General features: G+C 30.3%; 2 protein-coding genes across 5 annotated transcripts; both read right to left on the bottom strand.

Moving 5' to 3' along the window:
* Positions 1–361: 361 nt before the first annotated feature.
* Positions 362–1,270, bottom strand: LOC18106460 (heavy metal-associated isoprenylated plant protein 39). The gene is made up of 3 exons (XM_006372322.3): positions 1,135–1,270; positions 889–964; positions 362–686 (listed from the first exon to the last, which is right to left on the bottom strand). The coding sequence occupies exons 1-3, from the start codon at positions 1,138–1,140 to the stop codon at positions 427–429; spliced, it is 342 nt and encodes a 113-aa protein (XP_006372384.1). The 5' UTR covers positions 1,141–1,270; the 3' UTR covers positions 362–426.
* A 5,330-nt stretch (positions 1,271–6,600) lies between these two features.
* LOC18109086 (heavy metal-associated isoprenylated plant protein 39) lies at positions 6,601–18,291 on the bottom strand. Of its 4 annotated transcripts, none has more exons than XM_052448794.1 (4): positions 18,124–18,290; positions 17,889–17,964; positions 17,615–17,778; positions 6,601–6,801 (listed from the first exon to the last, which is right to left on the bottom strand). In XM_052448794.1, exons 1-4 carry the CDS (start codon positions 18,127–18,129, stop codon positions 6,667–6,669), a joined length of 381 nt encoding a protein of 126 aa, XP_052304754.1. In that variant the 5' UTR covers positions 18,130–18,290; the 3' UTR covers positions 6,601–6,666. The 4 variants fall into 4 exon arrangements, with proteins under 4 accessions (XP_052304754.1, XP_052304753.1, XP_052304752.1 ...); XM_052448793.1 differs by lacking the exons at positions 17,615–17,778; positions 17,889–17,964 and adding exons at positions 7,091–7,166; positions 7,330–7,350 and having other exon boundaries at positions 6,601–6,980; positions 18,143–18,237; XM_052448792.1 differs by lacking the exons at positions 17,615–17,778; positions 17,889–17,964 and adding an exon at positions 7,091–7,166 and having other exon boundaries at positions 6,601–6,980; positions 18,124–18,288.
* Between the last annotated feature and the right edge of the window lie 2,756 nt (positions 18,292–21,047).

Here is a 21,047-nt window from a genome sequence, read left to right as displayed (position 1 = left end):
TTAATTCAAGAAGTTGATCCTCCCAATATATGATCTGTATCTTAACTGGATCAATTTTGAGTTTTTTATAACTGTGCATGGAATCTCACGTAGTTGGTCTGAAGATTTTGTATTTAATTCATTAAATATTTTATATTTTTCTTATAAATAATGAAATCAAGTTGGAAACCTTTTCCCTGTCCTTTTAGATAATTTTTTAATTTAATTTATATATAACGAGTCCTAATGCACTGATAGGATCGATAGCTAAAAAATTTATTCTTCTTTAACTATATGAATTTAAATATTGAAATCATAGTTTAATATTGATGAGATTCGAGTATATTCCTGCAAACACACACACATATATATAAAAATAAACTTCATGAAATTGAAACTTTTTATTTCCCGAAATAATATCTTTTACATTTAGAATTAAAATATTAATTAAGAAATGACACAAATTGCATTAGGATCCTCCTCAACACTTACAACATGTGGATAATGGTAATGATAAGCAGTGATGTGAAGATCTTGATCTTGCTTCTTCGGCTCTTCCTTCTTCTTTTCAGGTTCTTTTGCCGGTTCTACTGTAACTATTTCTGTGCAACACAGCTTTCTCAGTTTGGCAACTATGTGTACTGGATCAATGTTCCCTATCACTGTCAGCTTCTGGTCCTTCATCTCCATGGATATTGAATGCACCCCTGCAAGTTTGGCATCACAGAACAAATACTTCAAGATTTATAAGTTAGTGAACATAGCAAAGTTATCAAACATGTCGCAAGGTTCGGATCATGGATTAGATAGATTAAACCAGGTTACAAGTTATAACTCGCCCAGGTCGATTTACTAGAATGAACCGGGTTCAATGCTGTGGATCATAGAAGGAAAATAAATAAATTTTACCTGGAAGCCTAGAGACTGTCTTCATGGCTTTCTTCTTAGCTTTCTCTTCATGCAGATCCAATCTCAGCACAGCTTTCTGCAACATAATAAGTCCATGCATGTAAATTTTTTTAATGAATCAATATCAAGATAATCAAGAAACTGGAAAAGAAGAAGGAAGAAATGAAAACTTGACTACTCATTCTTAATTTCACGCATGCATTGTGCACAAAAGATTGATGTCCTGTAAGCCTTAACTGATCTCACCTTCATTGTCGCGGCCTTGAGGGATCTGGACAAAGAAAATTGAAGATCAAAGACGGCAAAGAAGAGGCCAGGAAAGAGGAAGGGAGATTATAAGCTTAGTGAACTAAAGTGGTACTGAGGGAGTGAGATTTTATAGTGAAGGAGAGAGATATGAGTCAACTATCGGTCAGTAATAATCTTTTTTTCACCAAGTAATTAACGAAGGAAACAGGGTGGAAACCCACTCGTCTCCAATAATTGCACTTTTTTAATGTGTCTTATCTTTTTATTTTTTACTTTATGCTATTTACAAGAATAAAAAGCTACAATTATGAAGAAAATTATATTTTTTTACTTCTAATTTTATTTCATTAACATCAAGTATAAAATTAATAAAATGATCAACCATTTTAATATAATTTTACTTATACAGTCCCTTAAAAAAATCTTAATATATTAAAAAATAATCATCCATTACTTATAAAAATTTTATATGATAATAATAACAATATTTATTAATAATATAACTATAAATTAAAAATTCAATTTTTTATTAAAAATAAATTTATAATCCAATAATTAACTATTATTTCTACATAAATTCAATTTTGCTTTAACGAACTAAACAATAAAATTAAAAATAAATAATTAATATCTAATTTATTATCAATTATTTATTTAATTTAAATATATTCAACTTAGATTAATTTATCAATCATAAATATCAGTTAATTTGATAGACTATTAGGACTAAGTTATAAATCTCTGTATGCTCCCGAAAGCTTGATAGAAACTAGACTAGAAGAAAATAAAATGTCGAGCTTTATAAAAGCATTTGCTCTGGGGATGGAGACGGGGGGTCCAGTCAACTCAGATCGGTTGCTTCCTTAACTCATTAAACTCTAATTATAAAACTCGGGTTGCACAGTATAATAATTTAAAACTCAACAACTGTCTTGAGATTGGACCGGTTCTAATTTAAAAAAAAAATAAAGAAACAATTGAGTCGTTCTAACTCAGTCAAAAACCAGAAAATAGTTCATCCTTAATTTAATGGCTTTGTTTTTGAAAAAAATTAGTCAACTTAAGCTAACTCTCTCTCGATGAATTCTTGATATAAATAATCAAACGATCCTTAACTTGTGTTTATGGCCTTCAATTTAGTAGTTTATTTTCCTCAACAGATTTTCTCATTTTATCTACTTCTCTTTTGATTTTTCTAAATTATAAATGCAAGGGGTGGCATGGCATCTCAAGATTCGTGGTTGACAGGCCTGAGATGGTGGTTGCTATCCCCAGTTCATGACTGTAGTGGTGGAGGAGATTCTTGGAAGGTAGCCATGGAGAGATGACAGATAAGGTATGTTTTTTTCTCTGACTTGGTGGAGGCTCTGGAGATTAGGAAAGGCCGAATTATTGTTCTGTGATGGGGGCCTTGAGACCACTGGGGATGTTGTAGCTATCATAGAAGTTATTATCGACTGGTTGTTTGTTGGAGTTTTTAAAGTTGAAAGGTTTGTCGTGACAATATTCACTAGCCTTTTATTGTCATGGATTACTCGGTATGGTTACGAAACCGACCCGGATTATAAAATTGATTGAGGAATCAATCAGTTTAGAATTTAATCTAAATCGAGTTTTATAATTAATTGAGAAGAGTTGATCCGATGTGACGACTCTATGAAAAATCTTAGTTGACGTCAACTCGATTAAGAATTCATAGAATATTTTAAAATAAAATAAAATGATAATGTTTTTATATTCTTTTAAAAAAACAATTGAGTTAATTCTTTAAAATCATAATCTCTTGGATCAATCTAATTAAAACAAACAAACAAACAAAATAAATGAAGCTTAGTGAAATTTAAGAAGTGATTTGTTTAAGCATCTAATATAAAAAAAAAATTAAGAAATGACACAAGCATTAGGATCCTCCTCGACACTTCTAACGTGATAATGCGTGGTCAAATAAGGATTATAGGCCTGATAAATCTCAAACAAACATTAACAAACAAATTATATATTAATACAATATAATTTTCTAAAAAACAATTATAAAACACTTAAATATTCAAGCAAACTACAAATATTACATAAAAATTTTAATAAATTAGCCTAAAACATAAATAAGTAAAAAAAAATTAAAAGCCCTGTTTGTTTGCTGAAAAGTAGTTTTCTTTTGAAAAGAAAATTCCGGAAAATGAATTATTTTCTGATGTTTGGTAGTGTAATGAAAAATAAGTAGGAAAACATTTTCTAGTGTTTGGTTATGTCATGAAAAATGAACTGGAAAATAATTTATTAATGTTTTATTTTTCTCAAGTTTATTAAAATAATGAGGAACAAATCTTACAAATTAAAAAGTTGAAAGAGAATGAAATTGAAAAAAATTTAATTTCATAAATTATCTCAAATAAAATAAATAATAATCAAAATAATATAGATCAAATCTAAAAAATAAAAAAATAAAAGATGAAGAAATTAAAATAATAATAATAATAATTAACATTTCATAAATTATTTCAAATAAAATAAGTAACAATCAAAAGAATGAGGATCAAATTTGATAGATAAAAAATTTCAATAAAAAAATGATAAGGGAAAAACAAATAATAATTATAAAAATGAGGACCAGAGTTAATATAAAAAATAAATTTTAAGAGAAGAAATTAAAAAATAAATATTCAAAACAAAATATATATAGCAATAAAAAGTTTGAGGACCAAATTTGATATAATCAGCAAATAATATGATATTTTTAAATTTTTCACAACTTCCGGAAAGTGTTTTCCGTCCAAATTTTTCAGGAAAATACTTTTCTGAAAACGAAGCTAAATTTTTCTTTGACTGGAAAGTGTTTTCTGTTGATAAACTTTTCTAATGGCAAACAAATATAGAAAAGTTTGGAAAGTGATTTTCTGAAAATCATTTTCCAGAAAATAAACATAACCTTATTTAATATATAATATGAAGCTTCACAGGAAATTGAACATAGATTTAGGTCACTGGTGGTGAGGGTTTATAGGATATTTAGGAGTATGGTTATGGTTGCTTTTCAAAGTGCTTTTTATTCCAAAACACATTAAAATAATATTTTTTTTTATTTTTTATAAATTATTTTTGATACCAATACATCAAAATAATCTAAAAACATCAAAAACATATTAATTTAAAATAAAAAAATAAATAAAAATTTTGATAATTTTTTTAAAATACTTTCCAATCATAGTGCTAAATACTGCCTTAGAGTGGCTGGATTTACAAGGATTGTGGCTGAATTTAATTAAACAAAACAAGGGAGGGGCTGCTTTATTATTATTTTGTTGGAATGAAGAAAAAGAAGAAGAAAGTGGGGTGAGAGATAACGGTTGGGTTTTTTATTTATTTTATGAACTATCAGGTTTTAATTTATTTAATTTGTAAATTGACTATTTTCTGATGTGTCAAAAATTTTATGAAATTTTTGTTACTTTCTATTTTTTTTTATATATATATATTAGCAACTTCATCAGAAATTATCAACTAAACATATTTCATTGTGTATTTATATTAAAAATCAATAACAAGAAAATTCCATAAAAAATTATAGATGAAATTTTTTTTACCAGTGTTTTTATTGTTATTCATCAATTTTTTAATAGTGCATCTCAATTTAAATTATTTGATAAAATTTTAGAAATAATTTTATATTACTCTTTAATATAAAATTTCACTTTCACTGTAGTTTCATGCAATAAGTTTTTAAGTAGGGAGATTATTACAGGCAGAAGAAATTCAGATTTATATATTTATTTAAAACGTATTTTCTTATAGTGTTTTTAAAGACTCGGACTTAAGGTAATTTGCAAGGAGCAAACTCGATTATTGAGTTTTAGGATTTAAACATCGTTTTGACATTACAGTACTTAGAGTGTTTTTAAAGTGATCTTTGATCTTTGTTAAAAAAAAAAACATTAAATAAATAATTTTTAAGCAAGGTTAAGATGATTTTGAATCTTTGATATAAAGAGAGTCACATAACTTTTTAAATGGTAAGGTATTTTAAACTGTATTATTGAGAACATATTTTCCACAATTTTAAAACCCTAATTCTTCAACTGCTTAATTAATTATACAGTCTTCTAATTAAGCTTATATTTCTTGTTTCCATTCCTCATTGTGTGATTGACATGTCGTCTAACAAGACATATGAGTTTATCTCGAAGACAAGCTTATATTGTAAGAATGGCGGGCGCTCGCAACCGGAAAGATGAGGAATAAGTCTTGGCTAGCTGCCTCGTTTTTGTCTTAGTAGCTTGGGGAATTTAGCTCATACATAATCAAGTTGTTTTTAACAGTAAAACAGTGGATTGGAATGCGGTTTTTGATTTGATTCCTCGTCATCGATCTGTCTTATTGAATAAAAATTAGTGACCTTGATTTTTCATACACAGGAATTGACCTGTGTATACTATAATTGGACTTATTGATTATTATTAAAAAAAACCCGTTGGAGTTTATTAAAACTAATTTATTAACTCATTTAGTGTAAGAAATAATTAAACAATCCTTAACTTGTGTTTATGATCTTCAATTTAGTAGTTTGTTTTCCTCATCAATTTTCTCATTTTATCTACTTCTCTTTTAATTTTTCTAAAAACAAAGTAAATTAAAAGAGAGCATGAAATTGATAAAAGAATTAATTAATTAAGTTATAAATGGATTAAAAAAAATAAAAGAATTAATAAATAAATTGTCTAGTTTCTGAAACCGTAAGTTACAAATGCAAGGGGTGGTATGGCATCTCAAGATTCGTGGTTGACAGGCCTGAGATGGTGGTTGCTATCCCCAGTTCATGACTGTAGTGGTGGAGGAGATTCTTGGAAGGTAGCCATGGAGAGATGACAGTTAAAGTATGCTTTTTTCTCTTACTTGGTGGAGCCTCTGGGGATTAGGAAAGGCCGAATTATTGTTCTGTGATGGGGGACTTTAGACCACTGGGGATATTGTGGCTATCATAGAAGTTATTATTGACTGGTTGCTTGTTGGAGTTTTTAAAGTTGAAAGGTTTGTCGTAACAATATTCAATAGCTTTTTATTGTCATGGATTACAGGGTATGGTTACGAAAACCGAACCGGTTTATGAAATTAATTTGGAAATTGATGATTTAGAATATATTTTGAATGGAGTTTTATAATTAATAAGAAAGAATTAATCTGACTCTATTAAGAATCTTAATTGATCTAAAATTTGGTTAATTTTGTGGAGAATTTGTTGATTTTTAATAAAAAATAATAAAATAATAATGTTTTGATATATTTTTTTAAAATTAAGTTAATCCTTTTAACTCGTAATCTCTTAGAATAAATCTCATACAGGACTTAATAATTATGACATGGGATGAATGATTTTAATTAATTTTTAGTATAATGCATTTGGACTTAATCTCATATGGGATTTAATATATATATTTCAAAACAAACAAACAAACAAACAAACATACTGAATGAAGTTTAATGAAATTGTGTATTATGCTTTCAGAAGTGATTTGTTTAAGCATCTAATCAAAAAAATTAAGAAATGACACAAGCATTAGGATCCTCCTCGACACTTCTAACGTGATAATGCGTGGTCACATAAGGATTATAGGCCTGATAGGCCTTCACCAACTCAGCCACAGCATCTTTATCTTTCTTATCGTCTTCTGGCTTCTTCGGCTCTACCTTCTTCGGCTCTTCTTTCTTCTTTTCAGGCTCTTTTGCTGGACCTACTGAGATTATGTCTGTGTGGCAAATCTTTCTCAACTTGCCCACTATGCAAACTGCATCGATGTCCCCAATCACCGTCAATTTCTTGTCCTTCATGTCCATGGATATTGAATCCACCCCTGCAAATTTCCATCCCAAAACACTTAATTTACAAAAAAACAAAATAATCATAGACACTTCAATAATATTATTGATTTATAATTTAATGATCATAAAAAAAAATCAATACCTGGAAGACCAGAGACTCTCCGCATAGCCTTTTTCTTGTCTTTGTCATCGTGTAAATCCAATTTCAACACAGCTTTCTGCAACAAATTACAAGTTCATGTAAATTCTCTTATATAATCAAGAAACTAGAAGAAAAGCAAGACAAGAAAGCTTGACTCATTCTTTGACGAGCGACATGCATCTTAATCTCATAGCTAGGCACTAATTAACAGAGAATATAGAGAGAGAATTGATTCTCACCATCATTTTTATAGCTTTGAGGGATCTGATCAGAGAAGATTGAAGATGAAAGACAGCAACTAAAGAAAGTCTGAGGTCAAGAACTCAGACAGGAGGAGGCAAAGATTATAGACTTGTTGAGTTGAAGAGGCATTGGCCGAGATTTTATAGTGAAGGAGAGAAAACTGTGGCGGCAACCTCACACGTCAGGACCAGAAGTCTATGGTCAATGAACACACTGTATGGGCGGAAAGGGAAAGCTCCGCGGTGTTTCCAGTACTGCTGAAAATGTTCACGCTTTCAGTAGGTGCCCTTTCTTGAAGTCAACTTATTTTATTTATTTATTATTACTTATCGAGAAGCTGCTAAAATGCAAGATATCCTAGGATTTACTCTTTTTTTTTTTTTTTTGAGCATGTTAGAAATTGTTTTTTAAATTATGTTTTACTTGAAAAAATATTAAAATAAATTTTTTTTAATTTTTAAAATTTATTTTTAACAACAGCGCATCAAAACAATTCAAAAACACCAAAAACATTAATTTAAAATAAAAAAATTCAAAAACATTTAGAAGTGTTATTCAACCGTACTTCCAAATACACCATCACATGGAAGAGAGTAGAATTTTTGTGGCTCGTGATGATAATGGAAGTCTTGCATAACCATTTTTCATGTACAAAAACTAGTATTATTAAATGAACTTGGCCTGTGGATCAACTCAATAAACCAGTCAAACTAGCTCATGATTTAGGCAAGGTTTCAAATTAAATCGGTTGGAAGTTGACTCGGTGTGACCTCATCAACCAAGAGAGTCAACTCCCAGCCTAGTTGAAATTTAGTTTGATTTTTAAAAAAAAAAAAAAAAAGAAAGAAAGAGAGGAAAACTACCCTAGTCATACTTTAGTTTAGTTATTTTTTTTCACTTTACCTCTATTATTTAAAAAATCATAGTTTACATCATGAATCAACACAATTTTTCAATTTAGATGAAAAGAACAAACTACCTTAAAATAATTAATTAGGGTTTGAAAAAAATATGTTGGTCATCTCTTATACATCATCCTCATAAATAAACCACACAACTCCACCTCATAAAACATTGACCTCCATCTTCACCTTGATGATTCTCCACTAACCTCCATTTCAAAGTCAAAACCCTCTTTTCTCATCTTGTTTTCGCCTTCAATTCCATTTACTTTGGCCTTAATCTCTGCCACTCCATCACCACGCAAACTAAAAATCCCAAATTAAGGAAGAATTGTTGGAGAAATAGAGGTATGATTTCAAGAGGCTGCTTAAGGATCGAGGGTTTGAGGAGTTTGAAGAAATACCCTTTTGATTTTGTTTAAGTGAAGTGATGTTTGTGGGATTTTGATAGTGATAATGTGGGATGTGATCAACTTGTTGCAATGAGGATGTGTAGGCTGTCAGGCTCTTGTTCATATGAGAGAGATGAGAAGGGATGATGTAGACTACTATGGTCGAAGATGACTGCTGTAAGTTGAAAGGAGATGGTTGTGTAAGGAAATTTCAAGTGAGTTCTTGGCTAGAAAAGGGAAATTTGAATTGCGATCGATGAAAATAGGAGAGTTATTAATGAGGTGTCTTGTGAGGGGTTATGTTTTTGTTTTTATTGTTATGAGAAAATAAGTGATGTTGAATATTTTGGGTTTTTGTTTTGATGGAGGCTGTTTTGGATTGTTAGTGAGGGAGACTATTGGTTTTCTTTTAAGGTTTGAGTGTTTATGAAAGTCTATAAGGGTTTTTGTGATTGCGATATGAATAATGGGGAAAGAGACTAGTTGTGGTAGCTAGATTGTGATGTTTTGATGAAAATGAAAAATTGAATGGGTTTGGATAGAGATTAAGGGTGTGTTATTGAAGATGGTGGTTCGAGACTTGTGTGAGAGATGGAGACACTGAAATTGAGAGATATTTGGGTTAATGAATGAGATTGAGTTGGTTTAATTGGGAGATGTTAATGAAGATGGTAGTTCAGTGACAATTTCTGTTATTTTAATGCATTAAGGTTCCTTAGTCTTTAAATAAAATATAATGGAAATCTTGTAAATAAGTATACCTTTTTTTATGATTTTTTTGGTGCCATGTAAAGTGTTATGAATATTTAAAGTTCATGATGTTTTCTATAATTTTTTAAAGAATTAAGGCAAGGTGAGAAAAAACAACTAAACTATATGATATTCATGTAGTTTTTCTTTAAAAAATTCAAAATGATGTTGTTTTAAGTTTTTTTTTTAATATATTAAAATGATGTTGTTTTGGATTGATCCGGGTCAACTTTAATTAACTTGTTTAACCCATGACTTCATACTTAGACCGGGTATCGAACCATATCAGATTTAATACCTTTAACTAAAACTAAGTTATTAATCAATCATGCCTTAAGTAGAACATTTATATTCCAATTGATGTATTCATCATAAAATATTTTTTTGAGATCGGTTTTAAAATTAGAGTTTTAAATTATAAATGGAGAGTAAATTCAATTATAAATCAAATTAAATATATAAAAATAAAACTATATCCAAGCTTTATTTTATTGGATAGTATTCCTTGCACAACATTTATATTTTTCTCTTTACTAAATGAACTAAAAAAGATTATGGTGTTTATTGTTTATATAAACAGCGAGGCAGCTCAATTGTTTTTTTAATTCTACCTTCTAAATTTTTTTATTTTTATTTTATCCTTCAATAATTTTTTAGTTTTGAGTTGGTTATCATAATTTATTTTGGTTTTCTTTCTATAAGGTTATTGTAGTCTCAGACAAATATCCTAACATTTGATTGGTGCTTAATTTTTTGTTATAATATCAATAAATAAAAAATAGTTTTAAAATAGATTTTTTATTCAATGGAGTCCATAATTCAAGTCGCGGGTTTTAGGAGTTAAGACGCAAAGCTCGAATCAATCCAATATGTTGTCATCCTAACATGTTTTTTAAAAAAATATCATCTTGAAATCTTTTTAAAGTCAAACCACACTTTTACCAGTCATCCGAGTTATCTTTGAAGCCGCCAAATCAATTGAGTCATTAGAGTCAACTATTACAAGGGTTAATTTTAAACCCGAGTTAAGCAAGAAGTCGGGTCAAAAGGTTTCAAGATTGACTAGTTGAATCCATTTTTAATAACAATGTCAAATAATTTTATTCTTTAAAAATTAAATTTTTCAAAATTTTTTCTTTTGATTGGATCTGTTTTGAATTTTTTCTTAATTTTATCTTTCAATATTTGGTTAATTTTGAATTGGTCTTCATAATTTATTTCGGTTTACTTCCTACGAGATTATCATAGTCTCAAACAAACATCTTGATATTTGGTTGATATTCAATTATGTGGACATCTATTTTTGTTATCATATCATTAAGTGATAAATAGTTTTTTTAAAAAGTTGTTAAACTCAATGAAGTTCATGATATGGGTCATGAGTTTGGTGAATTAAGCCGCAAAACCCGAGTTGATCTAATATATTGTTGTCTCAATATTAAAAAATAAATATCATCTTTAATATTTATTTTAAAATCAAACCATATTTTTTACTGGTTGTCTGGATTGTCTTTAGACTAATCAAGTCCATTGAATCAAGTCCGGGCAACTTTCATAGAGTTAATTTTTTTTTAAAAAAATAGGCAATGAGTCGGGCTGGAAGAATTCAAGATTGATTGTTGGGTCGAGTTTAATAACAATGTTAAATAGCTCCTTAGGCCTTGGACATTTTTTTTATTCAATCTGCAACATAGCATGCGCTAGAAAACTAAGTACCTTAACTAAACTTACTTCATTAATTTCTAAAAAAACTTTCTTTTCTAATTTAGTTTATAACTAGTTCATTGGCTTGTGCACCGCCGCAGGCCGAACCAAATTATTTCAAATGTAAAAAAAGAATATTAAGAGTGTAGGGGGTTCTTTGGCAACGTCATTAAACTAAGGTAAGTGAGTAAATTTTAAAACCTCGCAACTTGTCTCCTTACCTAGCGTAAGTTTCTAATTAAACTGCATTAGAGTCGGCCCGATATAAATCAGATGATTTCATGGGTTTAAAGGCAACATCAATGACCTGTAAAATTAGGGCTTAGCTTATAAAAAAAATCAAAATAAAAATGTTTTTTTGAAGTATTGAGATGACGGCATATTAAATGACCTTGGTCACCCCACAACTCGGTTCGTGGACTCAATTACGTTTAATAACTATGTTTTTTAAAATATTTTTTACTTAATTATATGATTTAAAAAAATATATGCTCTCAGTTTCGAGCACCAACCCTAAAATAAAAGTTTGTTTGAGACCGTGATAACCCTATACAAAGCATAATAAAATCACTTATGAAGTCTATTTTCCAATCAATTCAACATTAAATGACAAAGTTGAAGAAAAAAATAAAATAACTTTTATTTAATTATTATTGATATTAATTAAAATACCAAATTTTCCCCTAAGACTAAATGATTATAATGAAAAAACCAATATGAGATTACAAATAAGCCCCTTAAGTCAAGCTTTAAACATTTTGATTTTTAAGGAATAAAGTAATGACATCGTGCTTTGAATAGTGAGATTTTTTTAAAAAAAAAATCTCGACCCAAGTTAAGTGTTGTTTTGCTTTAAAGGGTATTATAGTGATTTAACTACGCAAAAAAGTTGTAAGAAATTAAATCGCATCAGAGCTTACCCGAGGTGAATTGGTTGGAAAATAAAGAAGATCGAGATGCCCCTAAACAATTTTAGAATAATAAATGAACCAAGTAAAAAAACTATTGCACCCTTTATGTTTCTTTAAGGGTAAAATTGTAAATTTACCATTACATCCACGGAAAATCAAGGCAAATAAATAGTAATTTTCTAACATGTTTTAGAATTTTTTTTATTTGAATATCATTGAAAAAAAAAAAAAAGCATCCCTCCCATCCCTCTTTAAGAGATTTATTATGGATACATTATACGAGTCATTCCTTTGTTTGTTGACTATTAAACAAAGGCTGCATCTCCTCTTTCGTGGAAAAACTCTCTAGTCCATGTCAATAAGCTCATGGTCTGAATTTCCAGAAGAGTTTTGAGGGCTCAAGTTATTGGAAGATCGAGCTAGAAGACTTCAAGTCTTCGCCTTCCGTACGATTTTAACGTTTTTGGAGGGATCCGGTCAATGCAAGAAATGCGAAGAAACTTCCCTGCCTGCCCTACTTTAGCAATGGATTAAAAATTATAGATTCAAACTTGAAGGCTGTGACTTTGGCTGATACACAGGACATCGTTAGTTCTTGCTTAGTAAATATATATTTTTCTTGTTAATAAATAAATGGATTTTTTAAATTTTGATAAAAAAGTAGTAGTAAATAATTGGATTTTAATTCAATAAATGGTCAATCCCAGTTATATTTGAAGGTAAACAGTCTGGTCAAGAATCCCTTTATTTTATGTTCTAATTTAATAAGAATCTACTCCAAAGTAAGGACAGGGATTTTCAAAACGAAATCAAAAGAATAATAATAGTAGTAAATATTTGCATTTCCACTTCGCTTGTTTAAAGAATATTATTATATATAAAAAAAACAATTTCACTGTATAATAATTTTATATGACTCGGTTATACATACATCCACAAGCGGGAGAGAAAAGTTTTTATTGCAGGTCATCTGGGAAAGAAATATTCAAAATTGCACAGTCCACCATTTTTTTTGTTAGGTAGTGTTTGGGATCTGGTATAAGATGTTTTTTAAAATTGTTTTTATTTAAAAATATATTAAAATATTATTTTTTTTATTTATCATATCAGTATATCAAAATCATCAAAAATCATTAAGAAAATATTAATTTAAAACTAAAAAATTAAGAATTTTAAAAAAACACGCAATCATATTTTCAAACAACTTTAATTAGTTAAGACAAGTTTTCAACACTTAAGCAATGTTTGTTGTTTTTTTGTTCTCTTAGTACTTGTTTGGGAATGAACAAGTTTTTCATGAAAATTTGAATGATATTTTTACTTTAAATTAATTTTTTTATTATTTTTGGATAGTTTTGATGTGCTGATATTAAAATAAAATTTATAAAATAAAAAAATATATATAATTTTAATTTATTTTTAACAATAAAATATTTTAAAAAACAATATTTACTGAAATCTAAACATCTACTTGGTAAAATAAAAAACGAGGTCGATTCGCTAAACTAACAAGGGCTTGTCGTGCAAGCACAAGGAGGGGAGCCCTCGAGCAAGCTTGTTCGAAACACAAACGGGAGACACCGTCAAAGGGAAGGATCTCCGAACAGTAACACTTCATGATTAGAAGTCAAGGGGGAATGTTAGTTCAGAAGTAACATAAATTTTTCACGTGTAACAATCATGTGATCGTCTCGAAGGCAACAGCAGTTCGGTAAGATACGCCGAAGGGTCAGTGCCATCGTTCTTTCCAAGAAACCCAGTCACTCAATTACGGTGCATAGTTTTTTTATTAAAAAAAATTAATTAATTTGTTGGCTTTTGGGCCACAAGCCCAAACGTTTGTGTCTTGGCCCAAATAGAACCACCTAAGTTGTCTAGGTTCGGCCTAACGGATTGCATCCCGTATTTTTCTTCTTTTTTATTTTTCGAGTTTCGAGCGGTTATAATGCAGTGTCTCGCTTTGCCTTGCCCATCCGCACCCCTTTTTTTAGCCGGTTTATCAACGTTACAAACATAAATCATTTTCTACCTGACTCGAGCATTTTTTTTTCCTTGACCAATGAGTATTTCTCGCATTGATACTTATCAATTTGTCTGCTAATAATAATTTTTCAATTTAGATTAAAAGAACAAACTACCTTAAAATAATTTATTAGGGTTTGAAAAAAATATGTTGGTCATCTCTTATATATCATCCTTATAAATAAACCACACAACTCGACTTTATAAAACATCGACCTCCCTCTTCACCTTGATGATTTTCTACTGACCTTCATTTTGAAGTCAAAACCTTCTCTTTCGATCTTGTTTTCGCCTTTAATTCCATTTACTTTGGCCTTAATCTCTGGCACTCTGCCACCACACAAACTAAAGATGCCAAAATTAAGGAAGAATTGTTGGAGAAATAGAGATATGATTTTAAGAGGCTGCTTGAGGATTGAGGGTTTGAGGAGTTTGAAGAAATACCCCTTTGATTTTGTTTAAGTAAAGTGATGTTTGTGGGATTTTGATTGTGATAATGTGGGATGTGATCAACTTGTTGCAATGAGGATTGTGTAGGCTGTCAGGCTCCTGTTCATATGAGAGAGATGAGAAGGGATGATGTAGACTACTATGGTCGAAGGTGACTATTGTAAGTTGAAAGGAGGTGGTTGGGTATGGACATTTCAAGTGAGTTCTTAGCTAGGAAAGGGAAATTTAGATTACGATCAATGAAAATAATATGGGAGCTATTAATGAGGTGTCTTGTGAGAGGTTATGTTGTTGTCTTTATTGTTATGAGAAAATAAGTGATGTTGAAGATTTTGGATTTTTGTTTTGATGGAGGCTGTTTTGGATTGTTAGTGAGGGAGACCATTGCTTTTCTTTTAAGGCCTGAGTGTATATGAAAGTCTATAAGGGTTTTTGTGATTGCGATATGAATAGCGGGGAAAGAGGCTAGTTATGGTAGATAGGTTGTGATGTTTTGATGAAAATGAAAAATTGAATGGGTTTTGATAGAGATTAAGGGTGTGTTATTGAAGATGGTGGTTCGAGACTTGTGTGAGAGATGGAGACACTGTAATTAGGAGATATTTGGGTTAGTGGAGAAGACTGAGTTGGTTTAATTAGAAGATGTTAATAAAGATGGTAGTTCAATGGCAATTTCTGTTATTTTAATGCACCAAAGTTTCTCAGTCATTAAATAAAATATAATGGTAATCTTGTAAATAAATAAATCTTTTTTGTTGATTTTTTTGGTGCCATTGAAAGTGTTATGAATATTTAAAGTTCATGATGTTTTCTATAATTTTTTAAAGAATTAAGGCAAGGTGAGAAAAAACGACTAAACTATATGATGCTCGTGTAGTTTTTCCTTAAAGAAATTCAAAACGATGTTGTTTTAAGTTTTTTTAAAATATATTGAAATGATGTTGTTTTGGATTGATCCGGATCAACATTAATTAACTTGATTAACCCATGACTTCATGCTTAGATTGGGTATCTAACCATATCAGATTTAATACCTTTAACTAAAACTAATAGAGTTAATTTTAAAAAAGAATAAATATTCAAGATGATATTTGTTTTAAGAAACATCTATTGAAGACGCATCAAGTCCATTGAATTAGGCAATAAGTCAGGCCGGAAGAATTCAAAATTGACCGTTGGGTCGAGTTTAATAACAATGTTAAATAGCTTCTTGGACCTTCAACATTTTTTTTATTCAATCTGCAACGTAGCACGCGCTAGAAAACTAATTACCTTAACTAAACTTACTTCATTAATTTATAAAAAAAACTTTCTTCTCTAATTTAGTTTATAACTAGTTCATTGGCTTGTGCATCGCCGCGGGCCAAACCAAATTATTTTAAATGTAAAAAAGAATATTAAAAGTGTAGGTGGTTCTTTGGCAATGTCATTAAACTCAGGTAAGCGGGTAAATCTTAAAATCTCTCAACTAGGCTCCTTACCCAGCACAAGTTTCTAATTAAACTGCATTAGAGTCGGCCCGACATAAATCAGATGATTTCATAGGTTTGAAGGCAACCTAAATGGCTAAATGACGTATAAAATTAGGGCTTAACTTATAAAAAAAACATCAAAATAAAAATATTTTTTTAAGTATTGAGATGACAGGATATTAAATGACCTTGGTCATCCCGCAACTCGGTTTATGAACTCAATTATGTTTAATAACTATGTTTTTTAAAATAATTTTTACTTAATTATATGATAAAAAAAATAGATGCTCTCAATTTCGAGCATTAAACCTAAAATAAAAGTATGTTTTATACCGTGATAACCCTATACAAAGTAGAATCAAATCACCCATGAAGTTTATTTCCCAATCAATTCAACATTAAATGATGAAGTTGAAGAAAAAAAAGAAATAGCTTTTATTTAATTAATATTGATATTAATTAAAAATATCAAATCGCCCCTAAGACCAAATGATTATAATGAAAAAACCAATATGAGATTACAAATAAACCCTTTAAGTCAAGCTTTAAAAGTTTTGATTTTTAAGGCAATAGAATAATGACATCGTGTTTTGAAGAGTAAGATTTGTTTTTTTAAAAAATTAACAACTTGACTCAAGTTAAGTGTTGTTTTGCTTTTAAGGGTATTATAGTGATTTAGCTATGCAAAAAAGTTGTAAAAAATTAAATAGCATAAGAGCTAACTCGATTTGAATAGGTTGGAAAATAGAGAAGATCAAAATACCCCTAAACAATTCTAAAATAACAAATTAACTAAGTATAAAAACTATTGTACCCTTTGTGTTTCTTTAAAGGCAAAATTATAAATTTATTATTAGAAACCACGGTATATCAAGGCAAATAAATTGTACTTTTCTCACATGTTTTAGTTTTTTTTTAATTCGAATATCATTGAAAAAAAGAAAAGCTTCCCTCCCATCCCTCTTTTTATGGATACATTAAATGAGTTATTCCTTTGTTTGTTGACTATTAAACAAAGGCTGCATCTCCTCTTTCGTGGAAAAACTCTCGAGTCCATGTCAATAAGCTCATGGTCTGAATTTCCAGAAGAGTTTTGAGGGCTCAAGTAATTGGAAGATCGAGCTAGAAGACTCCAAGTCTTCGCCTTCCTGTTCCTTTTTTTCTCTGATTTTAACGTTTTTGGAGGGATCCAGTCAATGCAAAGAAACTTCCCTGCCTGCCCTACTTTAGCAATGGATTACAAATTACAGATTCAAACTTGTAGGCTGTGACTTTGGCTGATACACAGGACCTTGTTTCAGATTATTCAAAAATATATTTGTTAATAAATAAATGGATTTTTTAAATTTTGATTAAAAAAATAATAGTAGTAAATAATTGGATTTTAATATAATGCATTGGACTTAATCTCATATGGGATTTAATATATATATTTCAAAGACAAACAAACAAACATACTGAATGAAGCTTAATGAAATTGTGTATTATGCTTTCAGAAGTGATTTGTTTAAGCATATAATCAAAAAAATTAAGAAATGACACAAGCATTAGGATCCTCCTCGACACTTCTAACGTTATAATGCGTGGTCAAATAAGGATTATAGGCCTGATAAGCCTTCACCCACGCAGCCACAGCATCTTTATCTTTCTTATCGTCTTCTGGCTTCTTCGGCTCTACCTTCTTCGGCTCTTCTTTCTTCTTTTCAGGCTCTTTTGCTGGACCTACTGAGATTATGTCTGTGTGGCAAATCTTTCTCAACTTGCCCACTATGCAAACTGCATCGATGTCCCCAATCACCGTCAATTTCCTGTCCTTCATGTCCATGGATATTGAATCCACCCCTGCAAATTTCCATCCCAAAACACTTAATTTACAAAAAAACAAAATAATCATAGACACTTCAATAATATTATTGATTTATAATTTAATGATCATAAAAAAAAATCAATACCTGGAAGACCAGAGACTCTCCGCATAGCCTTTTTCTTGTCTTTGTCATCGTGTAAATCCAATTTCAACACAGCTTTCTGCAACAAATTACAAGTTCATGTAAATTCTCTTATATAATCAAGAAACTAGAAGAAAAGCAAGAAAAGAAAGCTTGACTCATTCTTTCATGCACGACATGCATCTTAATCTCATAGCTAGGCACTAACAGAGAATATAGAGAGAGAATTGATTCTCACCATCATTTTTATAGCTTTGAGGGATCTGATCAGAGAAGATTGAAGATGAAAGACAGCAACTAAAGAAAGTCTGAGGTCAAGAACTCAGACAGGAGGAGGCAAGGATTATAGACTTGTTGAGTTGAAGAGGCATTGGCCGAGATTTTATAGTGAAGGAGAGAAAACTGTGGCGGCTACCTCACACGTCAGGACCAGAAGCCTATGGTCAATGAACACACTGTATGGGTGGAAAGGGAAAGCTCCCCGGTGTTTCCAGTACTGCTGAAAATGTCTTCGCTTTCAGTAGGTGCGCTTTCTTGAAGTCAACTTAATTTATTTCTTTATTATTACTTAACGAGAAGCAGCTAAAATGCAAGATATCCTAGGATTTAGTTTTATTTATTTATTAACTTTGGAGCATCTTAGAAGTTGTTTTTCAAAAAAAAATTTATTTGAAAAAATATTAAAATAATATTTTTTTATTTAAAAAAATATTAAAATAATATTTTTTTTATTTTTAACAACAGCGCATCAAAACAATTCAAAATCACCAAAAATATTAATTTAAAGTAAAAAACTTCAAAAAAATTTAGAAGCATTATTCAACCGTACTCCCAAATACACCCTCACAAGAAAGAGAGTAGAATTTTTGTGGATCGTGATGGAAGTCTCGCAGAACCCTTTTTCATGTACAAAAACTAGTATTATTAAACCAACCCGGACTGTTGATCAACTCGATAAACCTGTCAAACTAGCTCATGATTTAGGCAAGGTTTCAAATTAAATCGGGTGGAAGTTAACTTGGTATGACCTGATCAACCAAACGAGTCGACTCTCGGCCTAGTTGAAATTTAGTTTGACTTTTTTTAAAAAAAGAAACAAAGGAAAAGTACCCTAGTCATACTTTAGCATAATTATTTTTTCATTTTACCTCTATTATTTCAAAAATTACAGCTTACATCCTTAATCAACATAATTTTTTAATTTAGATGAAAAGAACAAACTACCTTAAAATAATTTATTAGGGTTTGAAAAAATATGTTGGTCATCTCTTATGCATCATCCTCGTAAATAAATCACACAACCCCGCCTCATAAAACATCGACATCCCTCTTTACCTTGATGATTCTCCACTGACCTCCATTTTGAAGTCAAAACCTTCTCTTCCGATCTTGTTGCCGCCTTCAATTCCATTTACTTTGACCTTAAACTCTGCCACTCCGCCACCACGCAAACCAAAGATGCCAAAAATAAGGAAGAATTGTTGGAGAAATAGTGGTATGATTTTAAAAGGCTGCTTGAGGATTGAGGGTTTGAGAAGTTTGAAGAAATACCCCTTTGATTTTGTTTAAGTGGAGTGATGTTTGTGGGATTTTGATGGTGACATTGTGGATTGTGATCAACTTGTTGCAATGAGGATTGTGGAGGCTGTCAGGCTCCTGTTCATATGAGAGAGATGAGAAGGGATGATGTAGACTACGGTGGTCGAAGGTGACTGTTGTAAGTTGAAAGGAGGTGGTTGTGTATGGACATTTCAAGTGAGTTCTTAGCTAGGAAAGGGAAATTTAGATTACGATCAATGAAAATAATATGGGAGCTATTAATGAGGTGTCTTGTGAGGGGTTATGTTGTTGTCTTTATTGTTATGAGAAAATAGGTGATGTTGAAGATTTTGGATTTTTGTTTTGATGAAGGCTGTTTTGGATTGTTAGTGAGGGAGACTATTGCTTTTCTTTTAAGGCCAGAGTGTATATGAAAGTCTATTAGGGTATTTGTGATTGCGATATGAATAGCGGGGAAAGAGGCTAGTTATGGTAGATAGGTTGTGATGTTTTGATGAAAATGAAAAATTGAATGGACTTTGATAGAGATTAAGGGTGTGTTATTGAAGATGGTGGTTCGAGACTTGTGTGAGAGATGGAGACAATGTAATTAAGAGATATTTGGGTTAATGGAGGAGACTGAGTTGGTTTAATTGGGAGATGTTAATAAAGATGGTAGTTCAGTGGCAATTTCTGTTATTTTAATGCACCAAAGTTTCTTAGTCATTAAATAAAATATAATGGCAATCTTGTAAATAAATAAATCTTTTTTGTTGATTTTTTTGGTGCCATGTAAAGTGTTATGAATATCTAAAGTTCATGATGTTTTCTATAATTTTTTAAAGAATTAAGACAAGGTGAGAAAAAACGACTAAACTATATGATGCTCATGTAGTTTTTCCTTAAAGAAATTCAAAACGATGTTGTTTTAAGTTTTTTTAAAATATATTGAAATGATCTTGTTTTGGATTGATCCGGATCAACTTTAATTAACTTGTTTGACCCATGAATTCATACTTAGATTGGGTATCAAACCATATCAGATTTAATACCTTTAACTAAACCTAATAGAGTGAATTTTAAAAAAGAATAAATATTCAAGATGATATTTGTTTTAAGAAACATCTATTGAAGACTCATCAAGTCCATTGAATTAGGCAATAAGTCAGGCCGGAAAGAATTCAAAATTGACCGTTGGGTCGAGTTTAATAACAATGTTAAATAGCTTCTTGGACCTTCAACATTTTTTTTATTCAATCTGCAACGTAGCACGCGCTAGAAAACTAATTACCTTAACTAAACTTACTTCATTAATTTATAAAAAAAACTTTCTTCTCTAATTTAGTTTATAACTAGTTCATTGGCTTGTGCATCGCCGCGGGCCAAACCAAATTATTTTAAATGTAAAAAAGAATATTAAAAGTGTAGGTGGTTCTTTGGCAATGTCATTAAACTCAGGTAAGCGGGTAAATCTTAAAACCTCTCAACTAGGCTCCTTACCCAGCACAAGTTTCTAATTAAACTGCATTAGAGTCGGCCTGACATAAATCAGATGATTTCATGGGTTTGAAGGCAACCTAAATGGCTAAATGACGTATAAAATTAGGGCTTAACTTATAAAAA

The sequence above is a fragment of the Populus trichocarpa genome, chromosome 17 (assembly GCF_000002775.5).
Source record: "Populus trichocarpa isolate Nisqually-1 chromosome 17, P.trichocarpa_v4.1, whole genome shotgun sequence".
In the NCBI taxonomy this organism is placed as follows: Eukaryota; Viridiplantae; Streptophyta; class Magnoliopsida; order Malpighiales; family Salicaceae; genus Populus; species Populus trichocarpa.
The sequence above is the reverse complement of the archived record's forward strand: the minus strand, read 5'-3'. Positions and strand labels throughout refer to the sequence as shown.

Excerpts from the sequence above, each read along its gene's own strand:
- LOC18109086 (XM_006387295.3), bottom strand. Across the intron at positions 17,779-17,888 it reads GAGAGTCTCTGGTCTTCCAG|GGGTGGATTCAATATCCATG; the intron begins GTATTGATTTTT and ends GGAAATTTGCAG.
- LOC18106460 (XM_006372322.3), bottom strand. Across the intron at positions 687-888 it reads GACAGTCTCTAGGCTTCCAG|GGGTGCATTCAATATCCATG; the intron begins GTAAAATTTATT and ends CCAAACTTGCAG.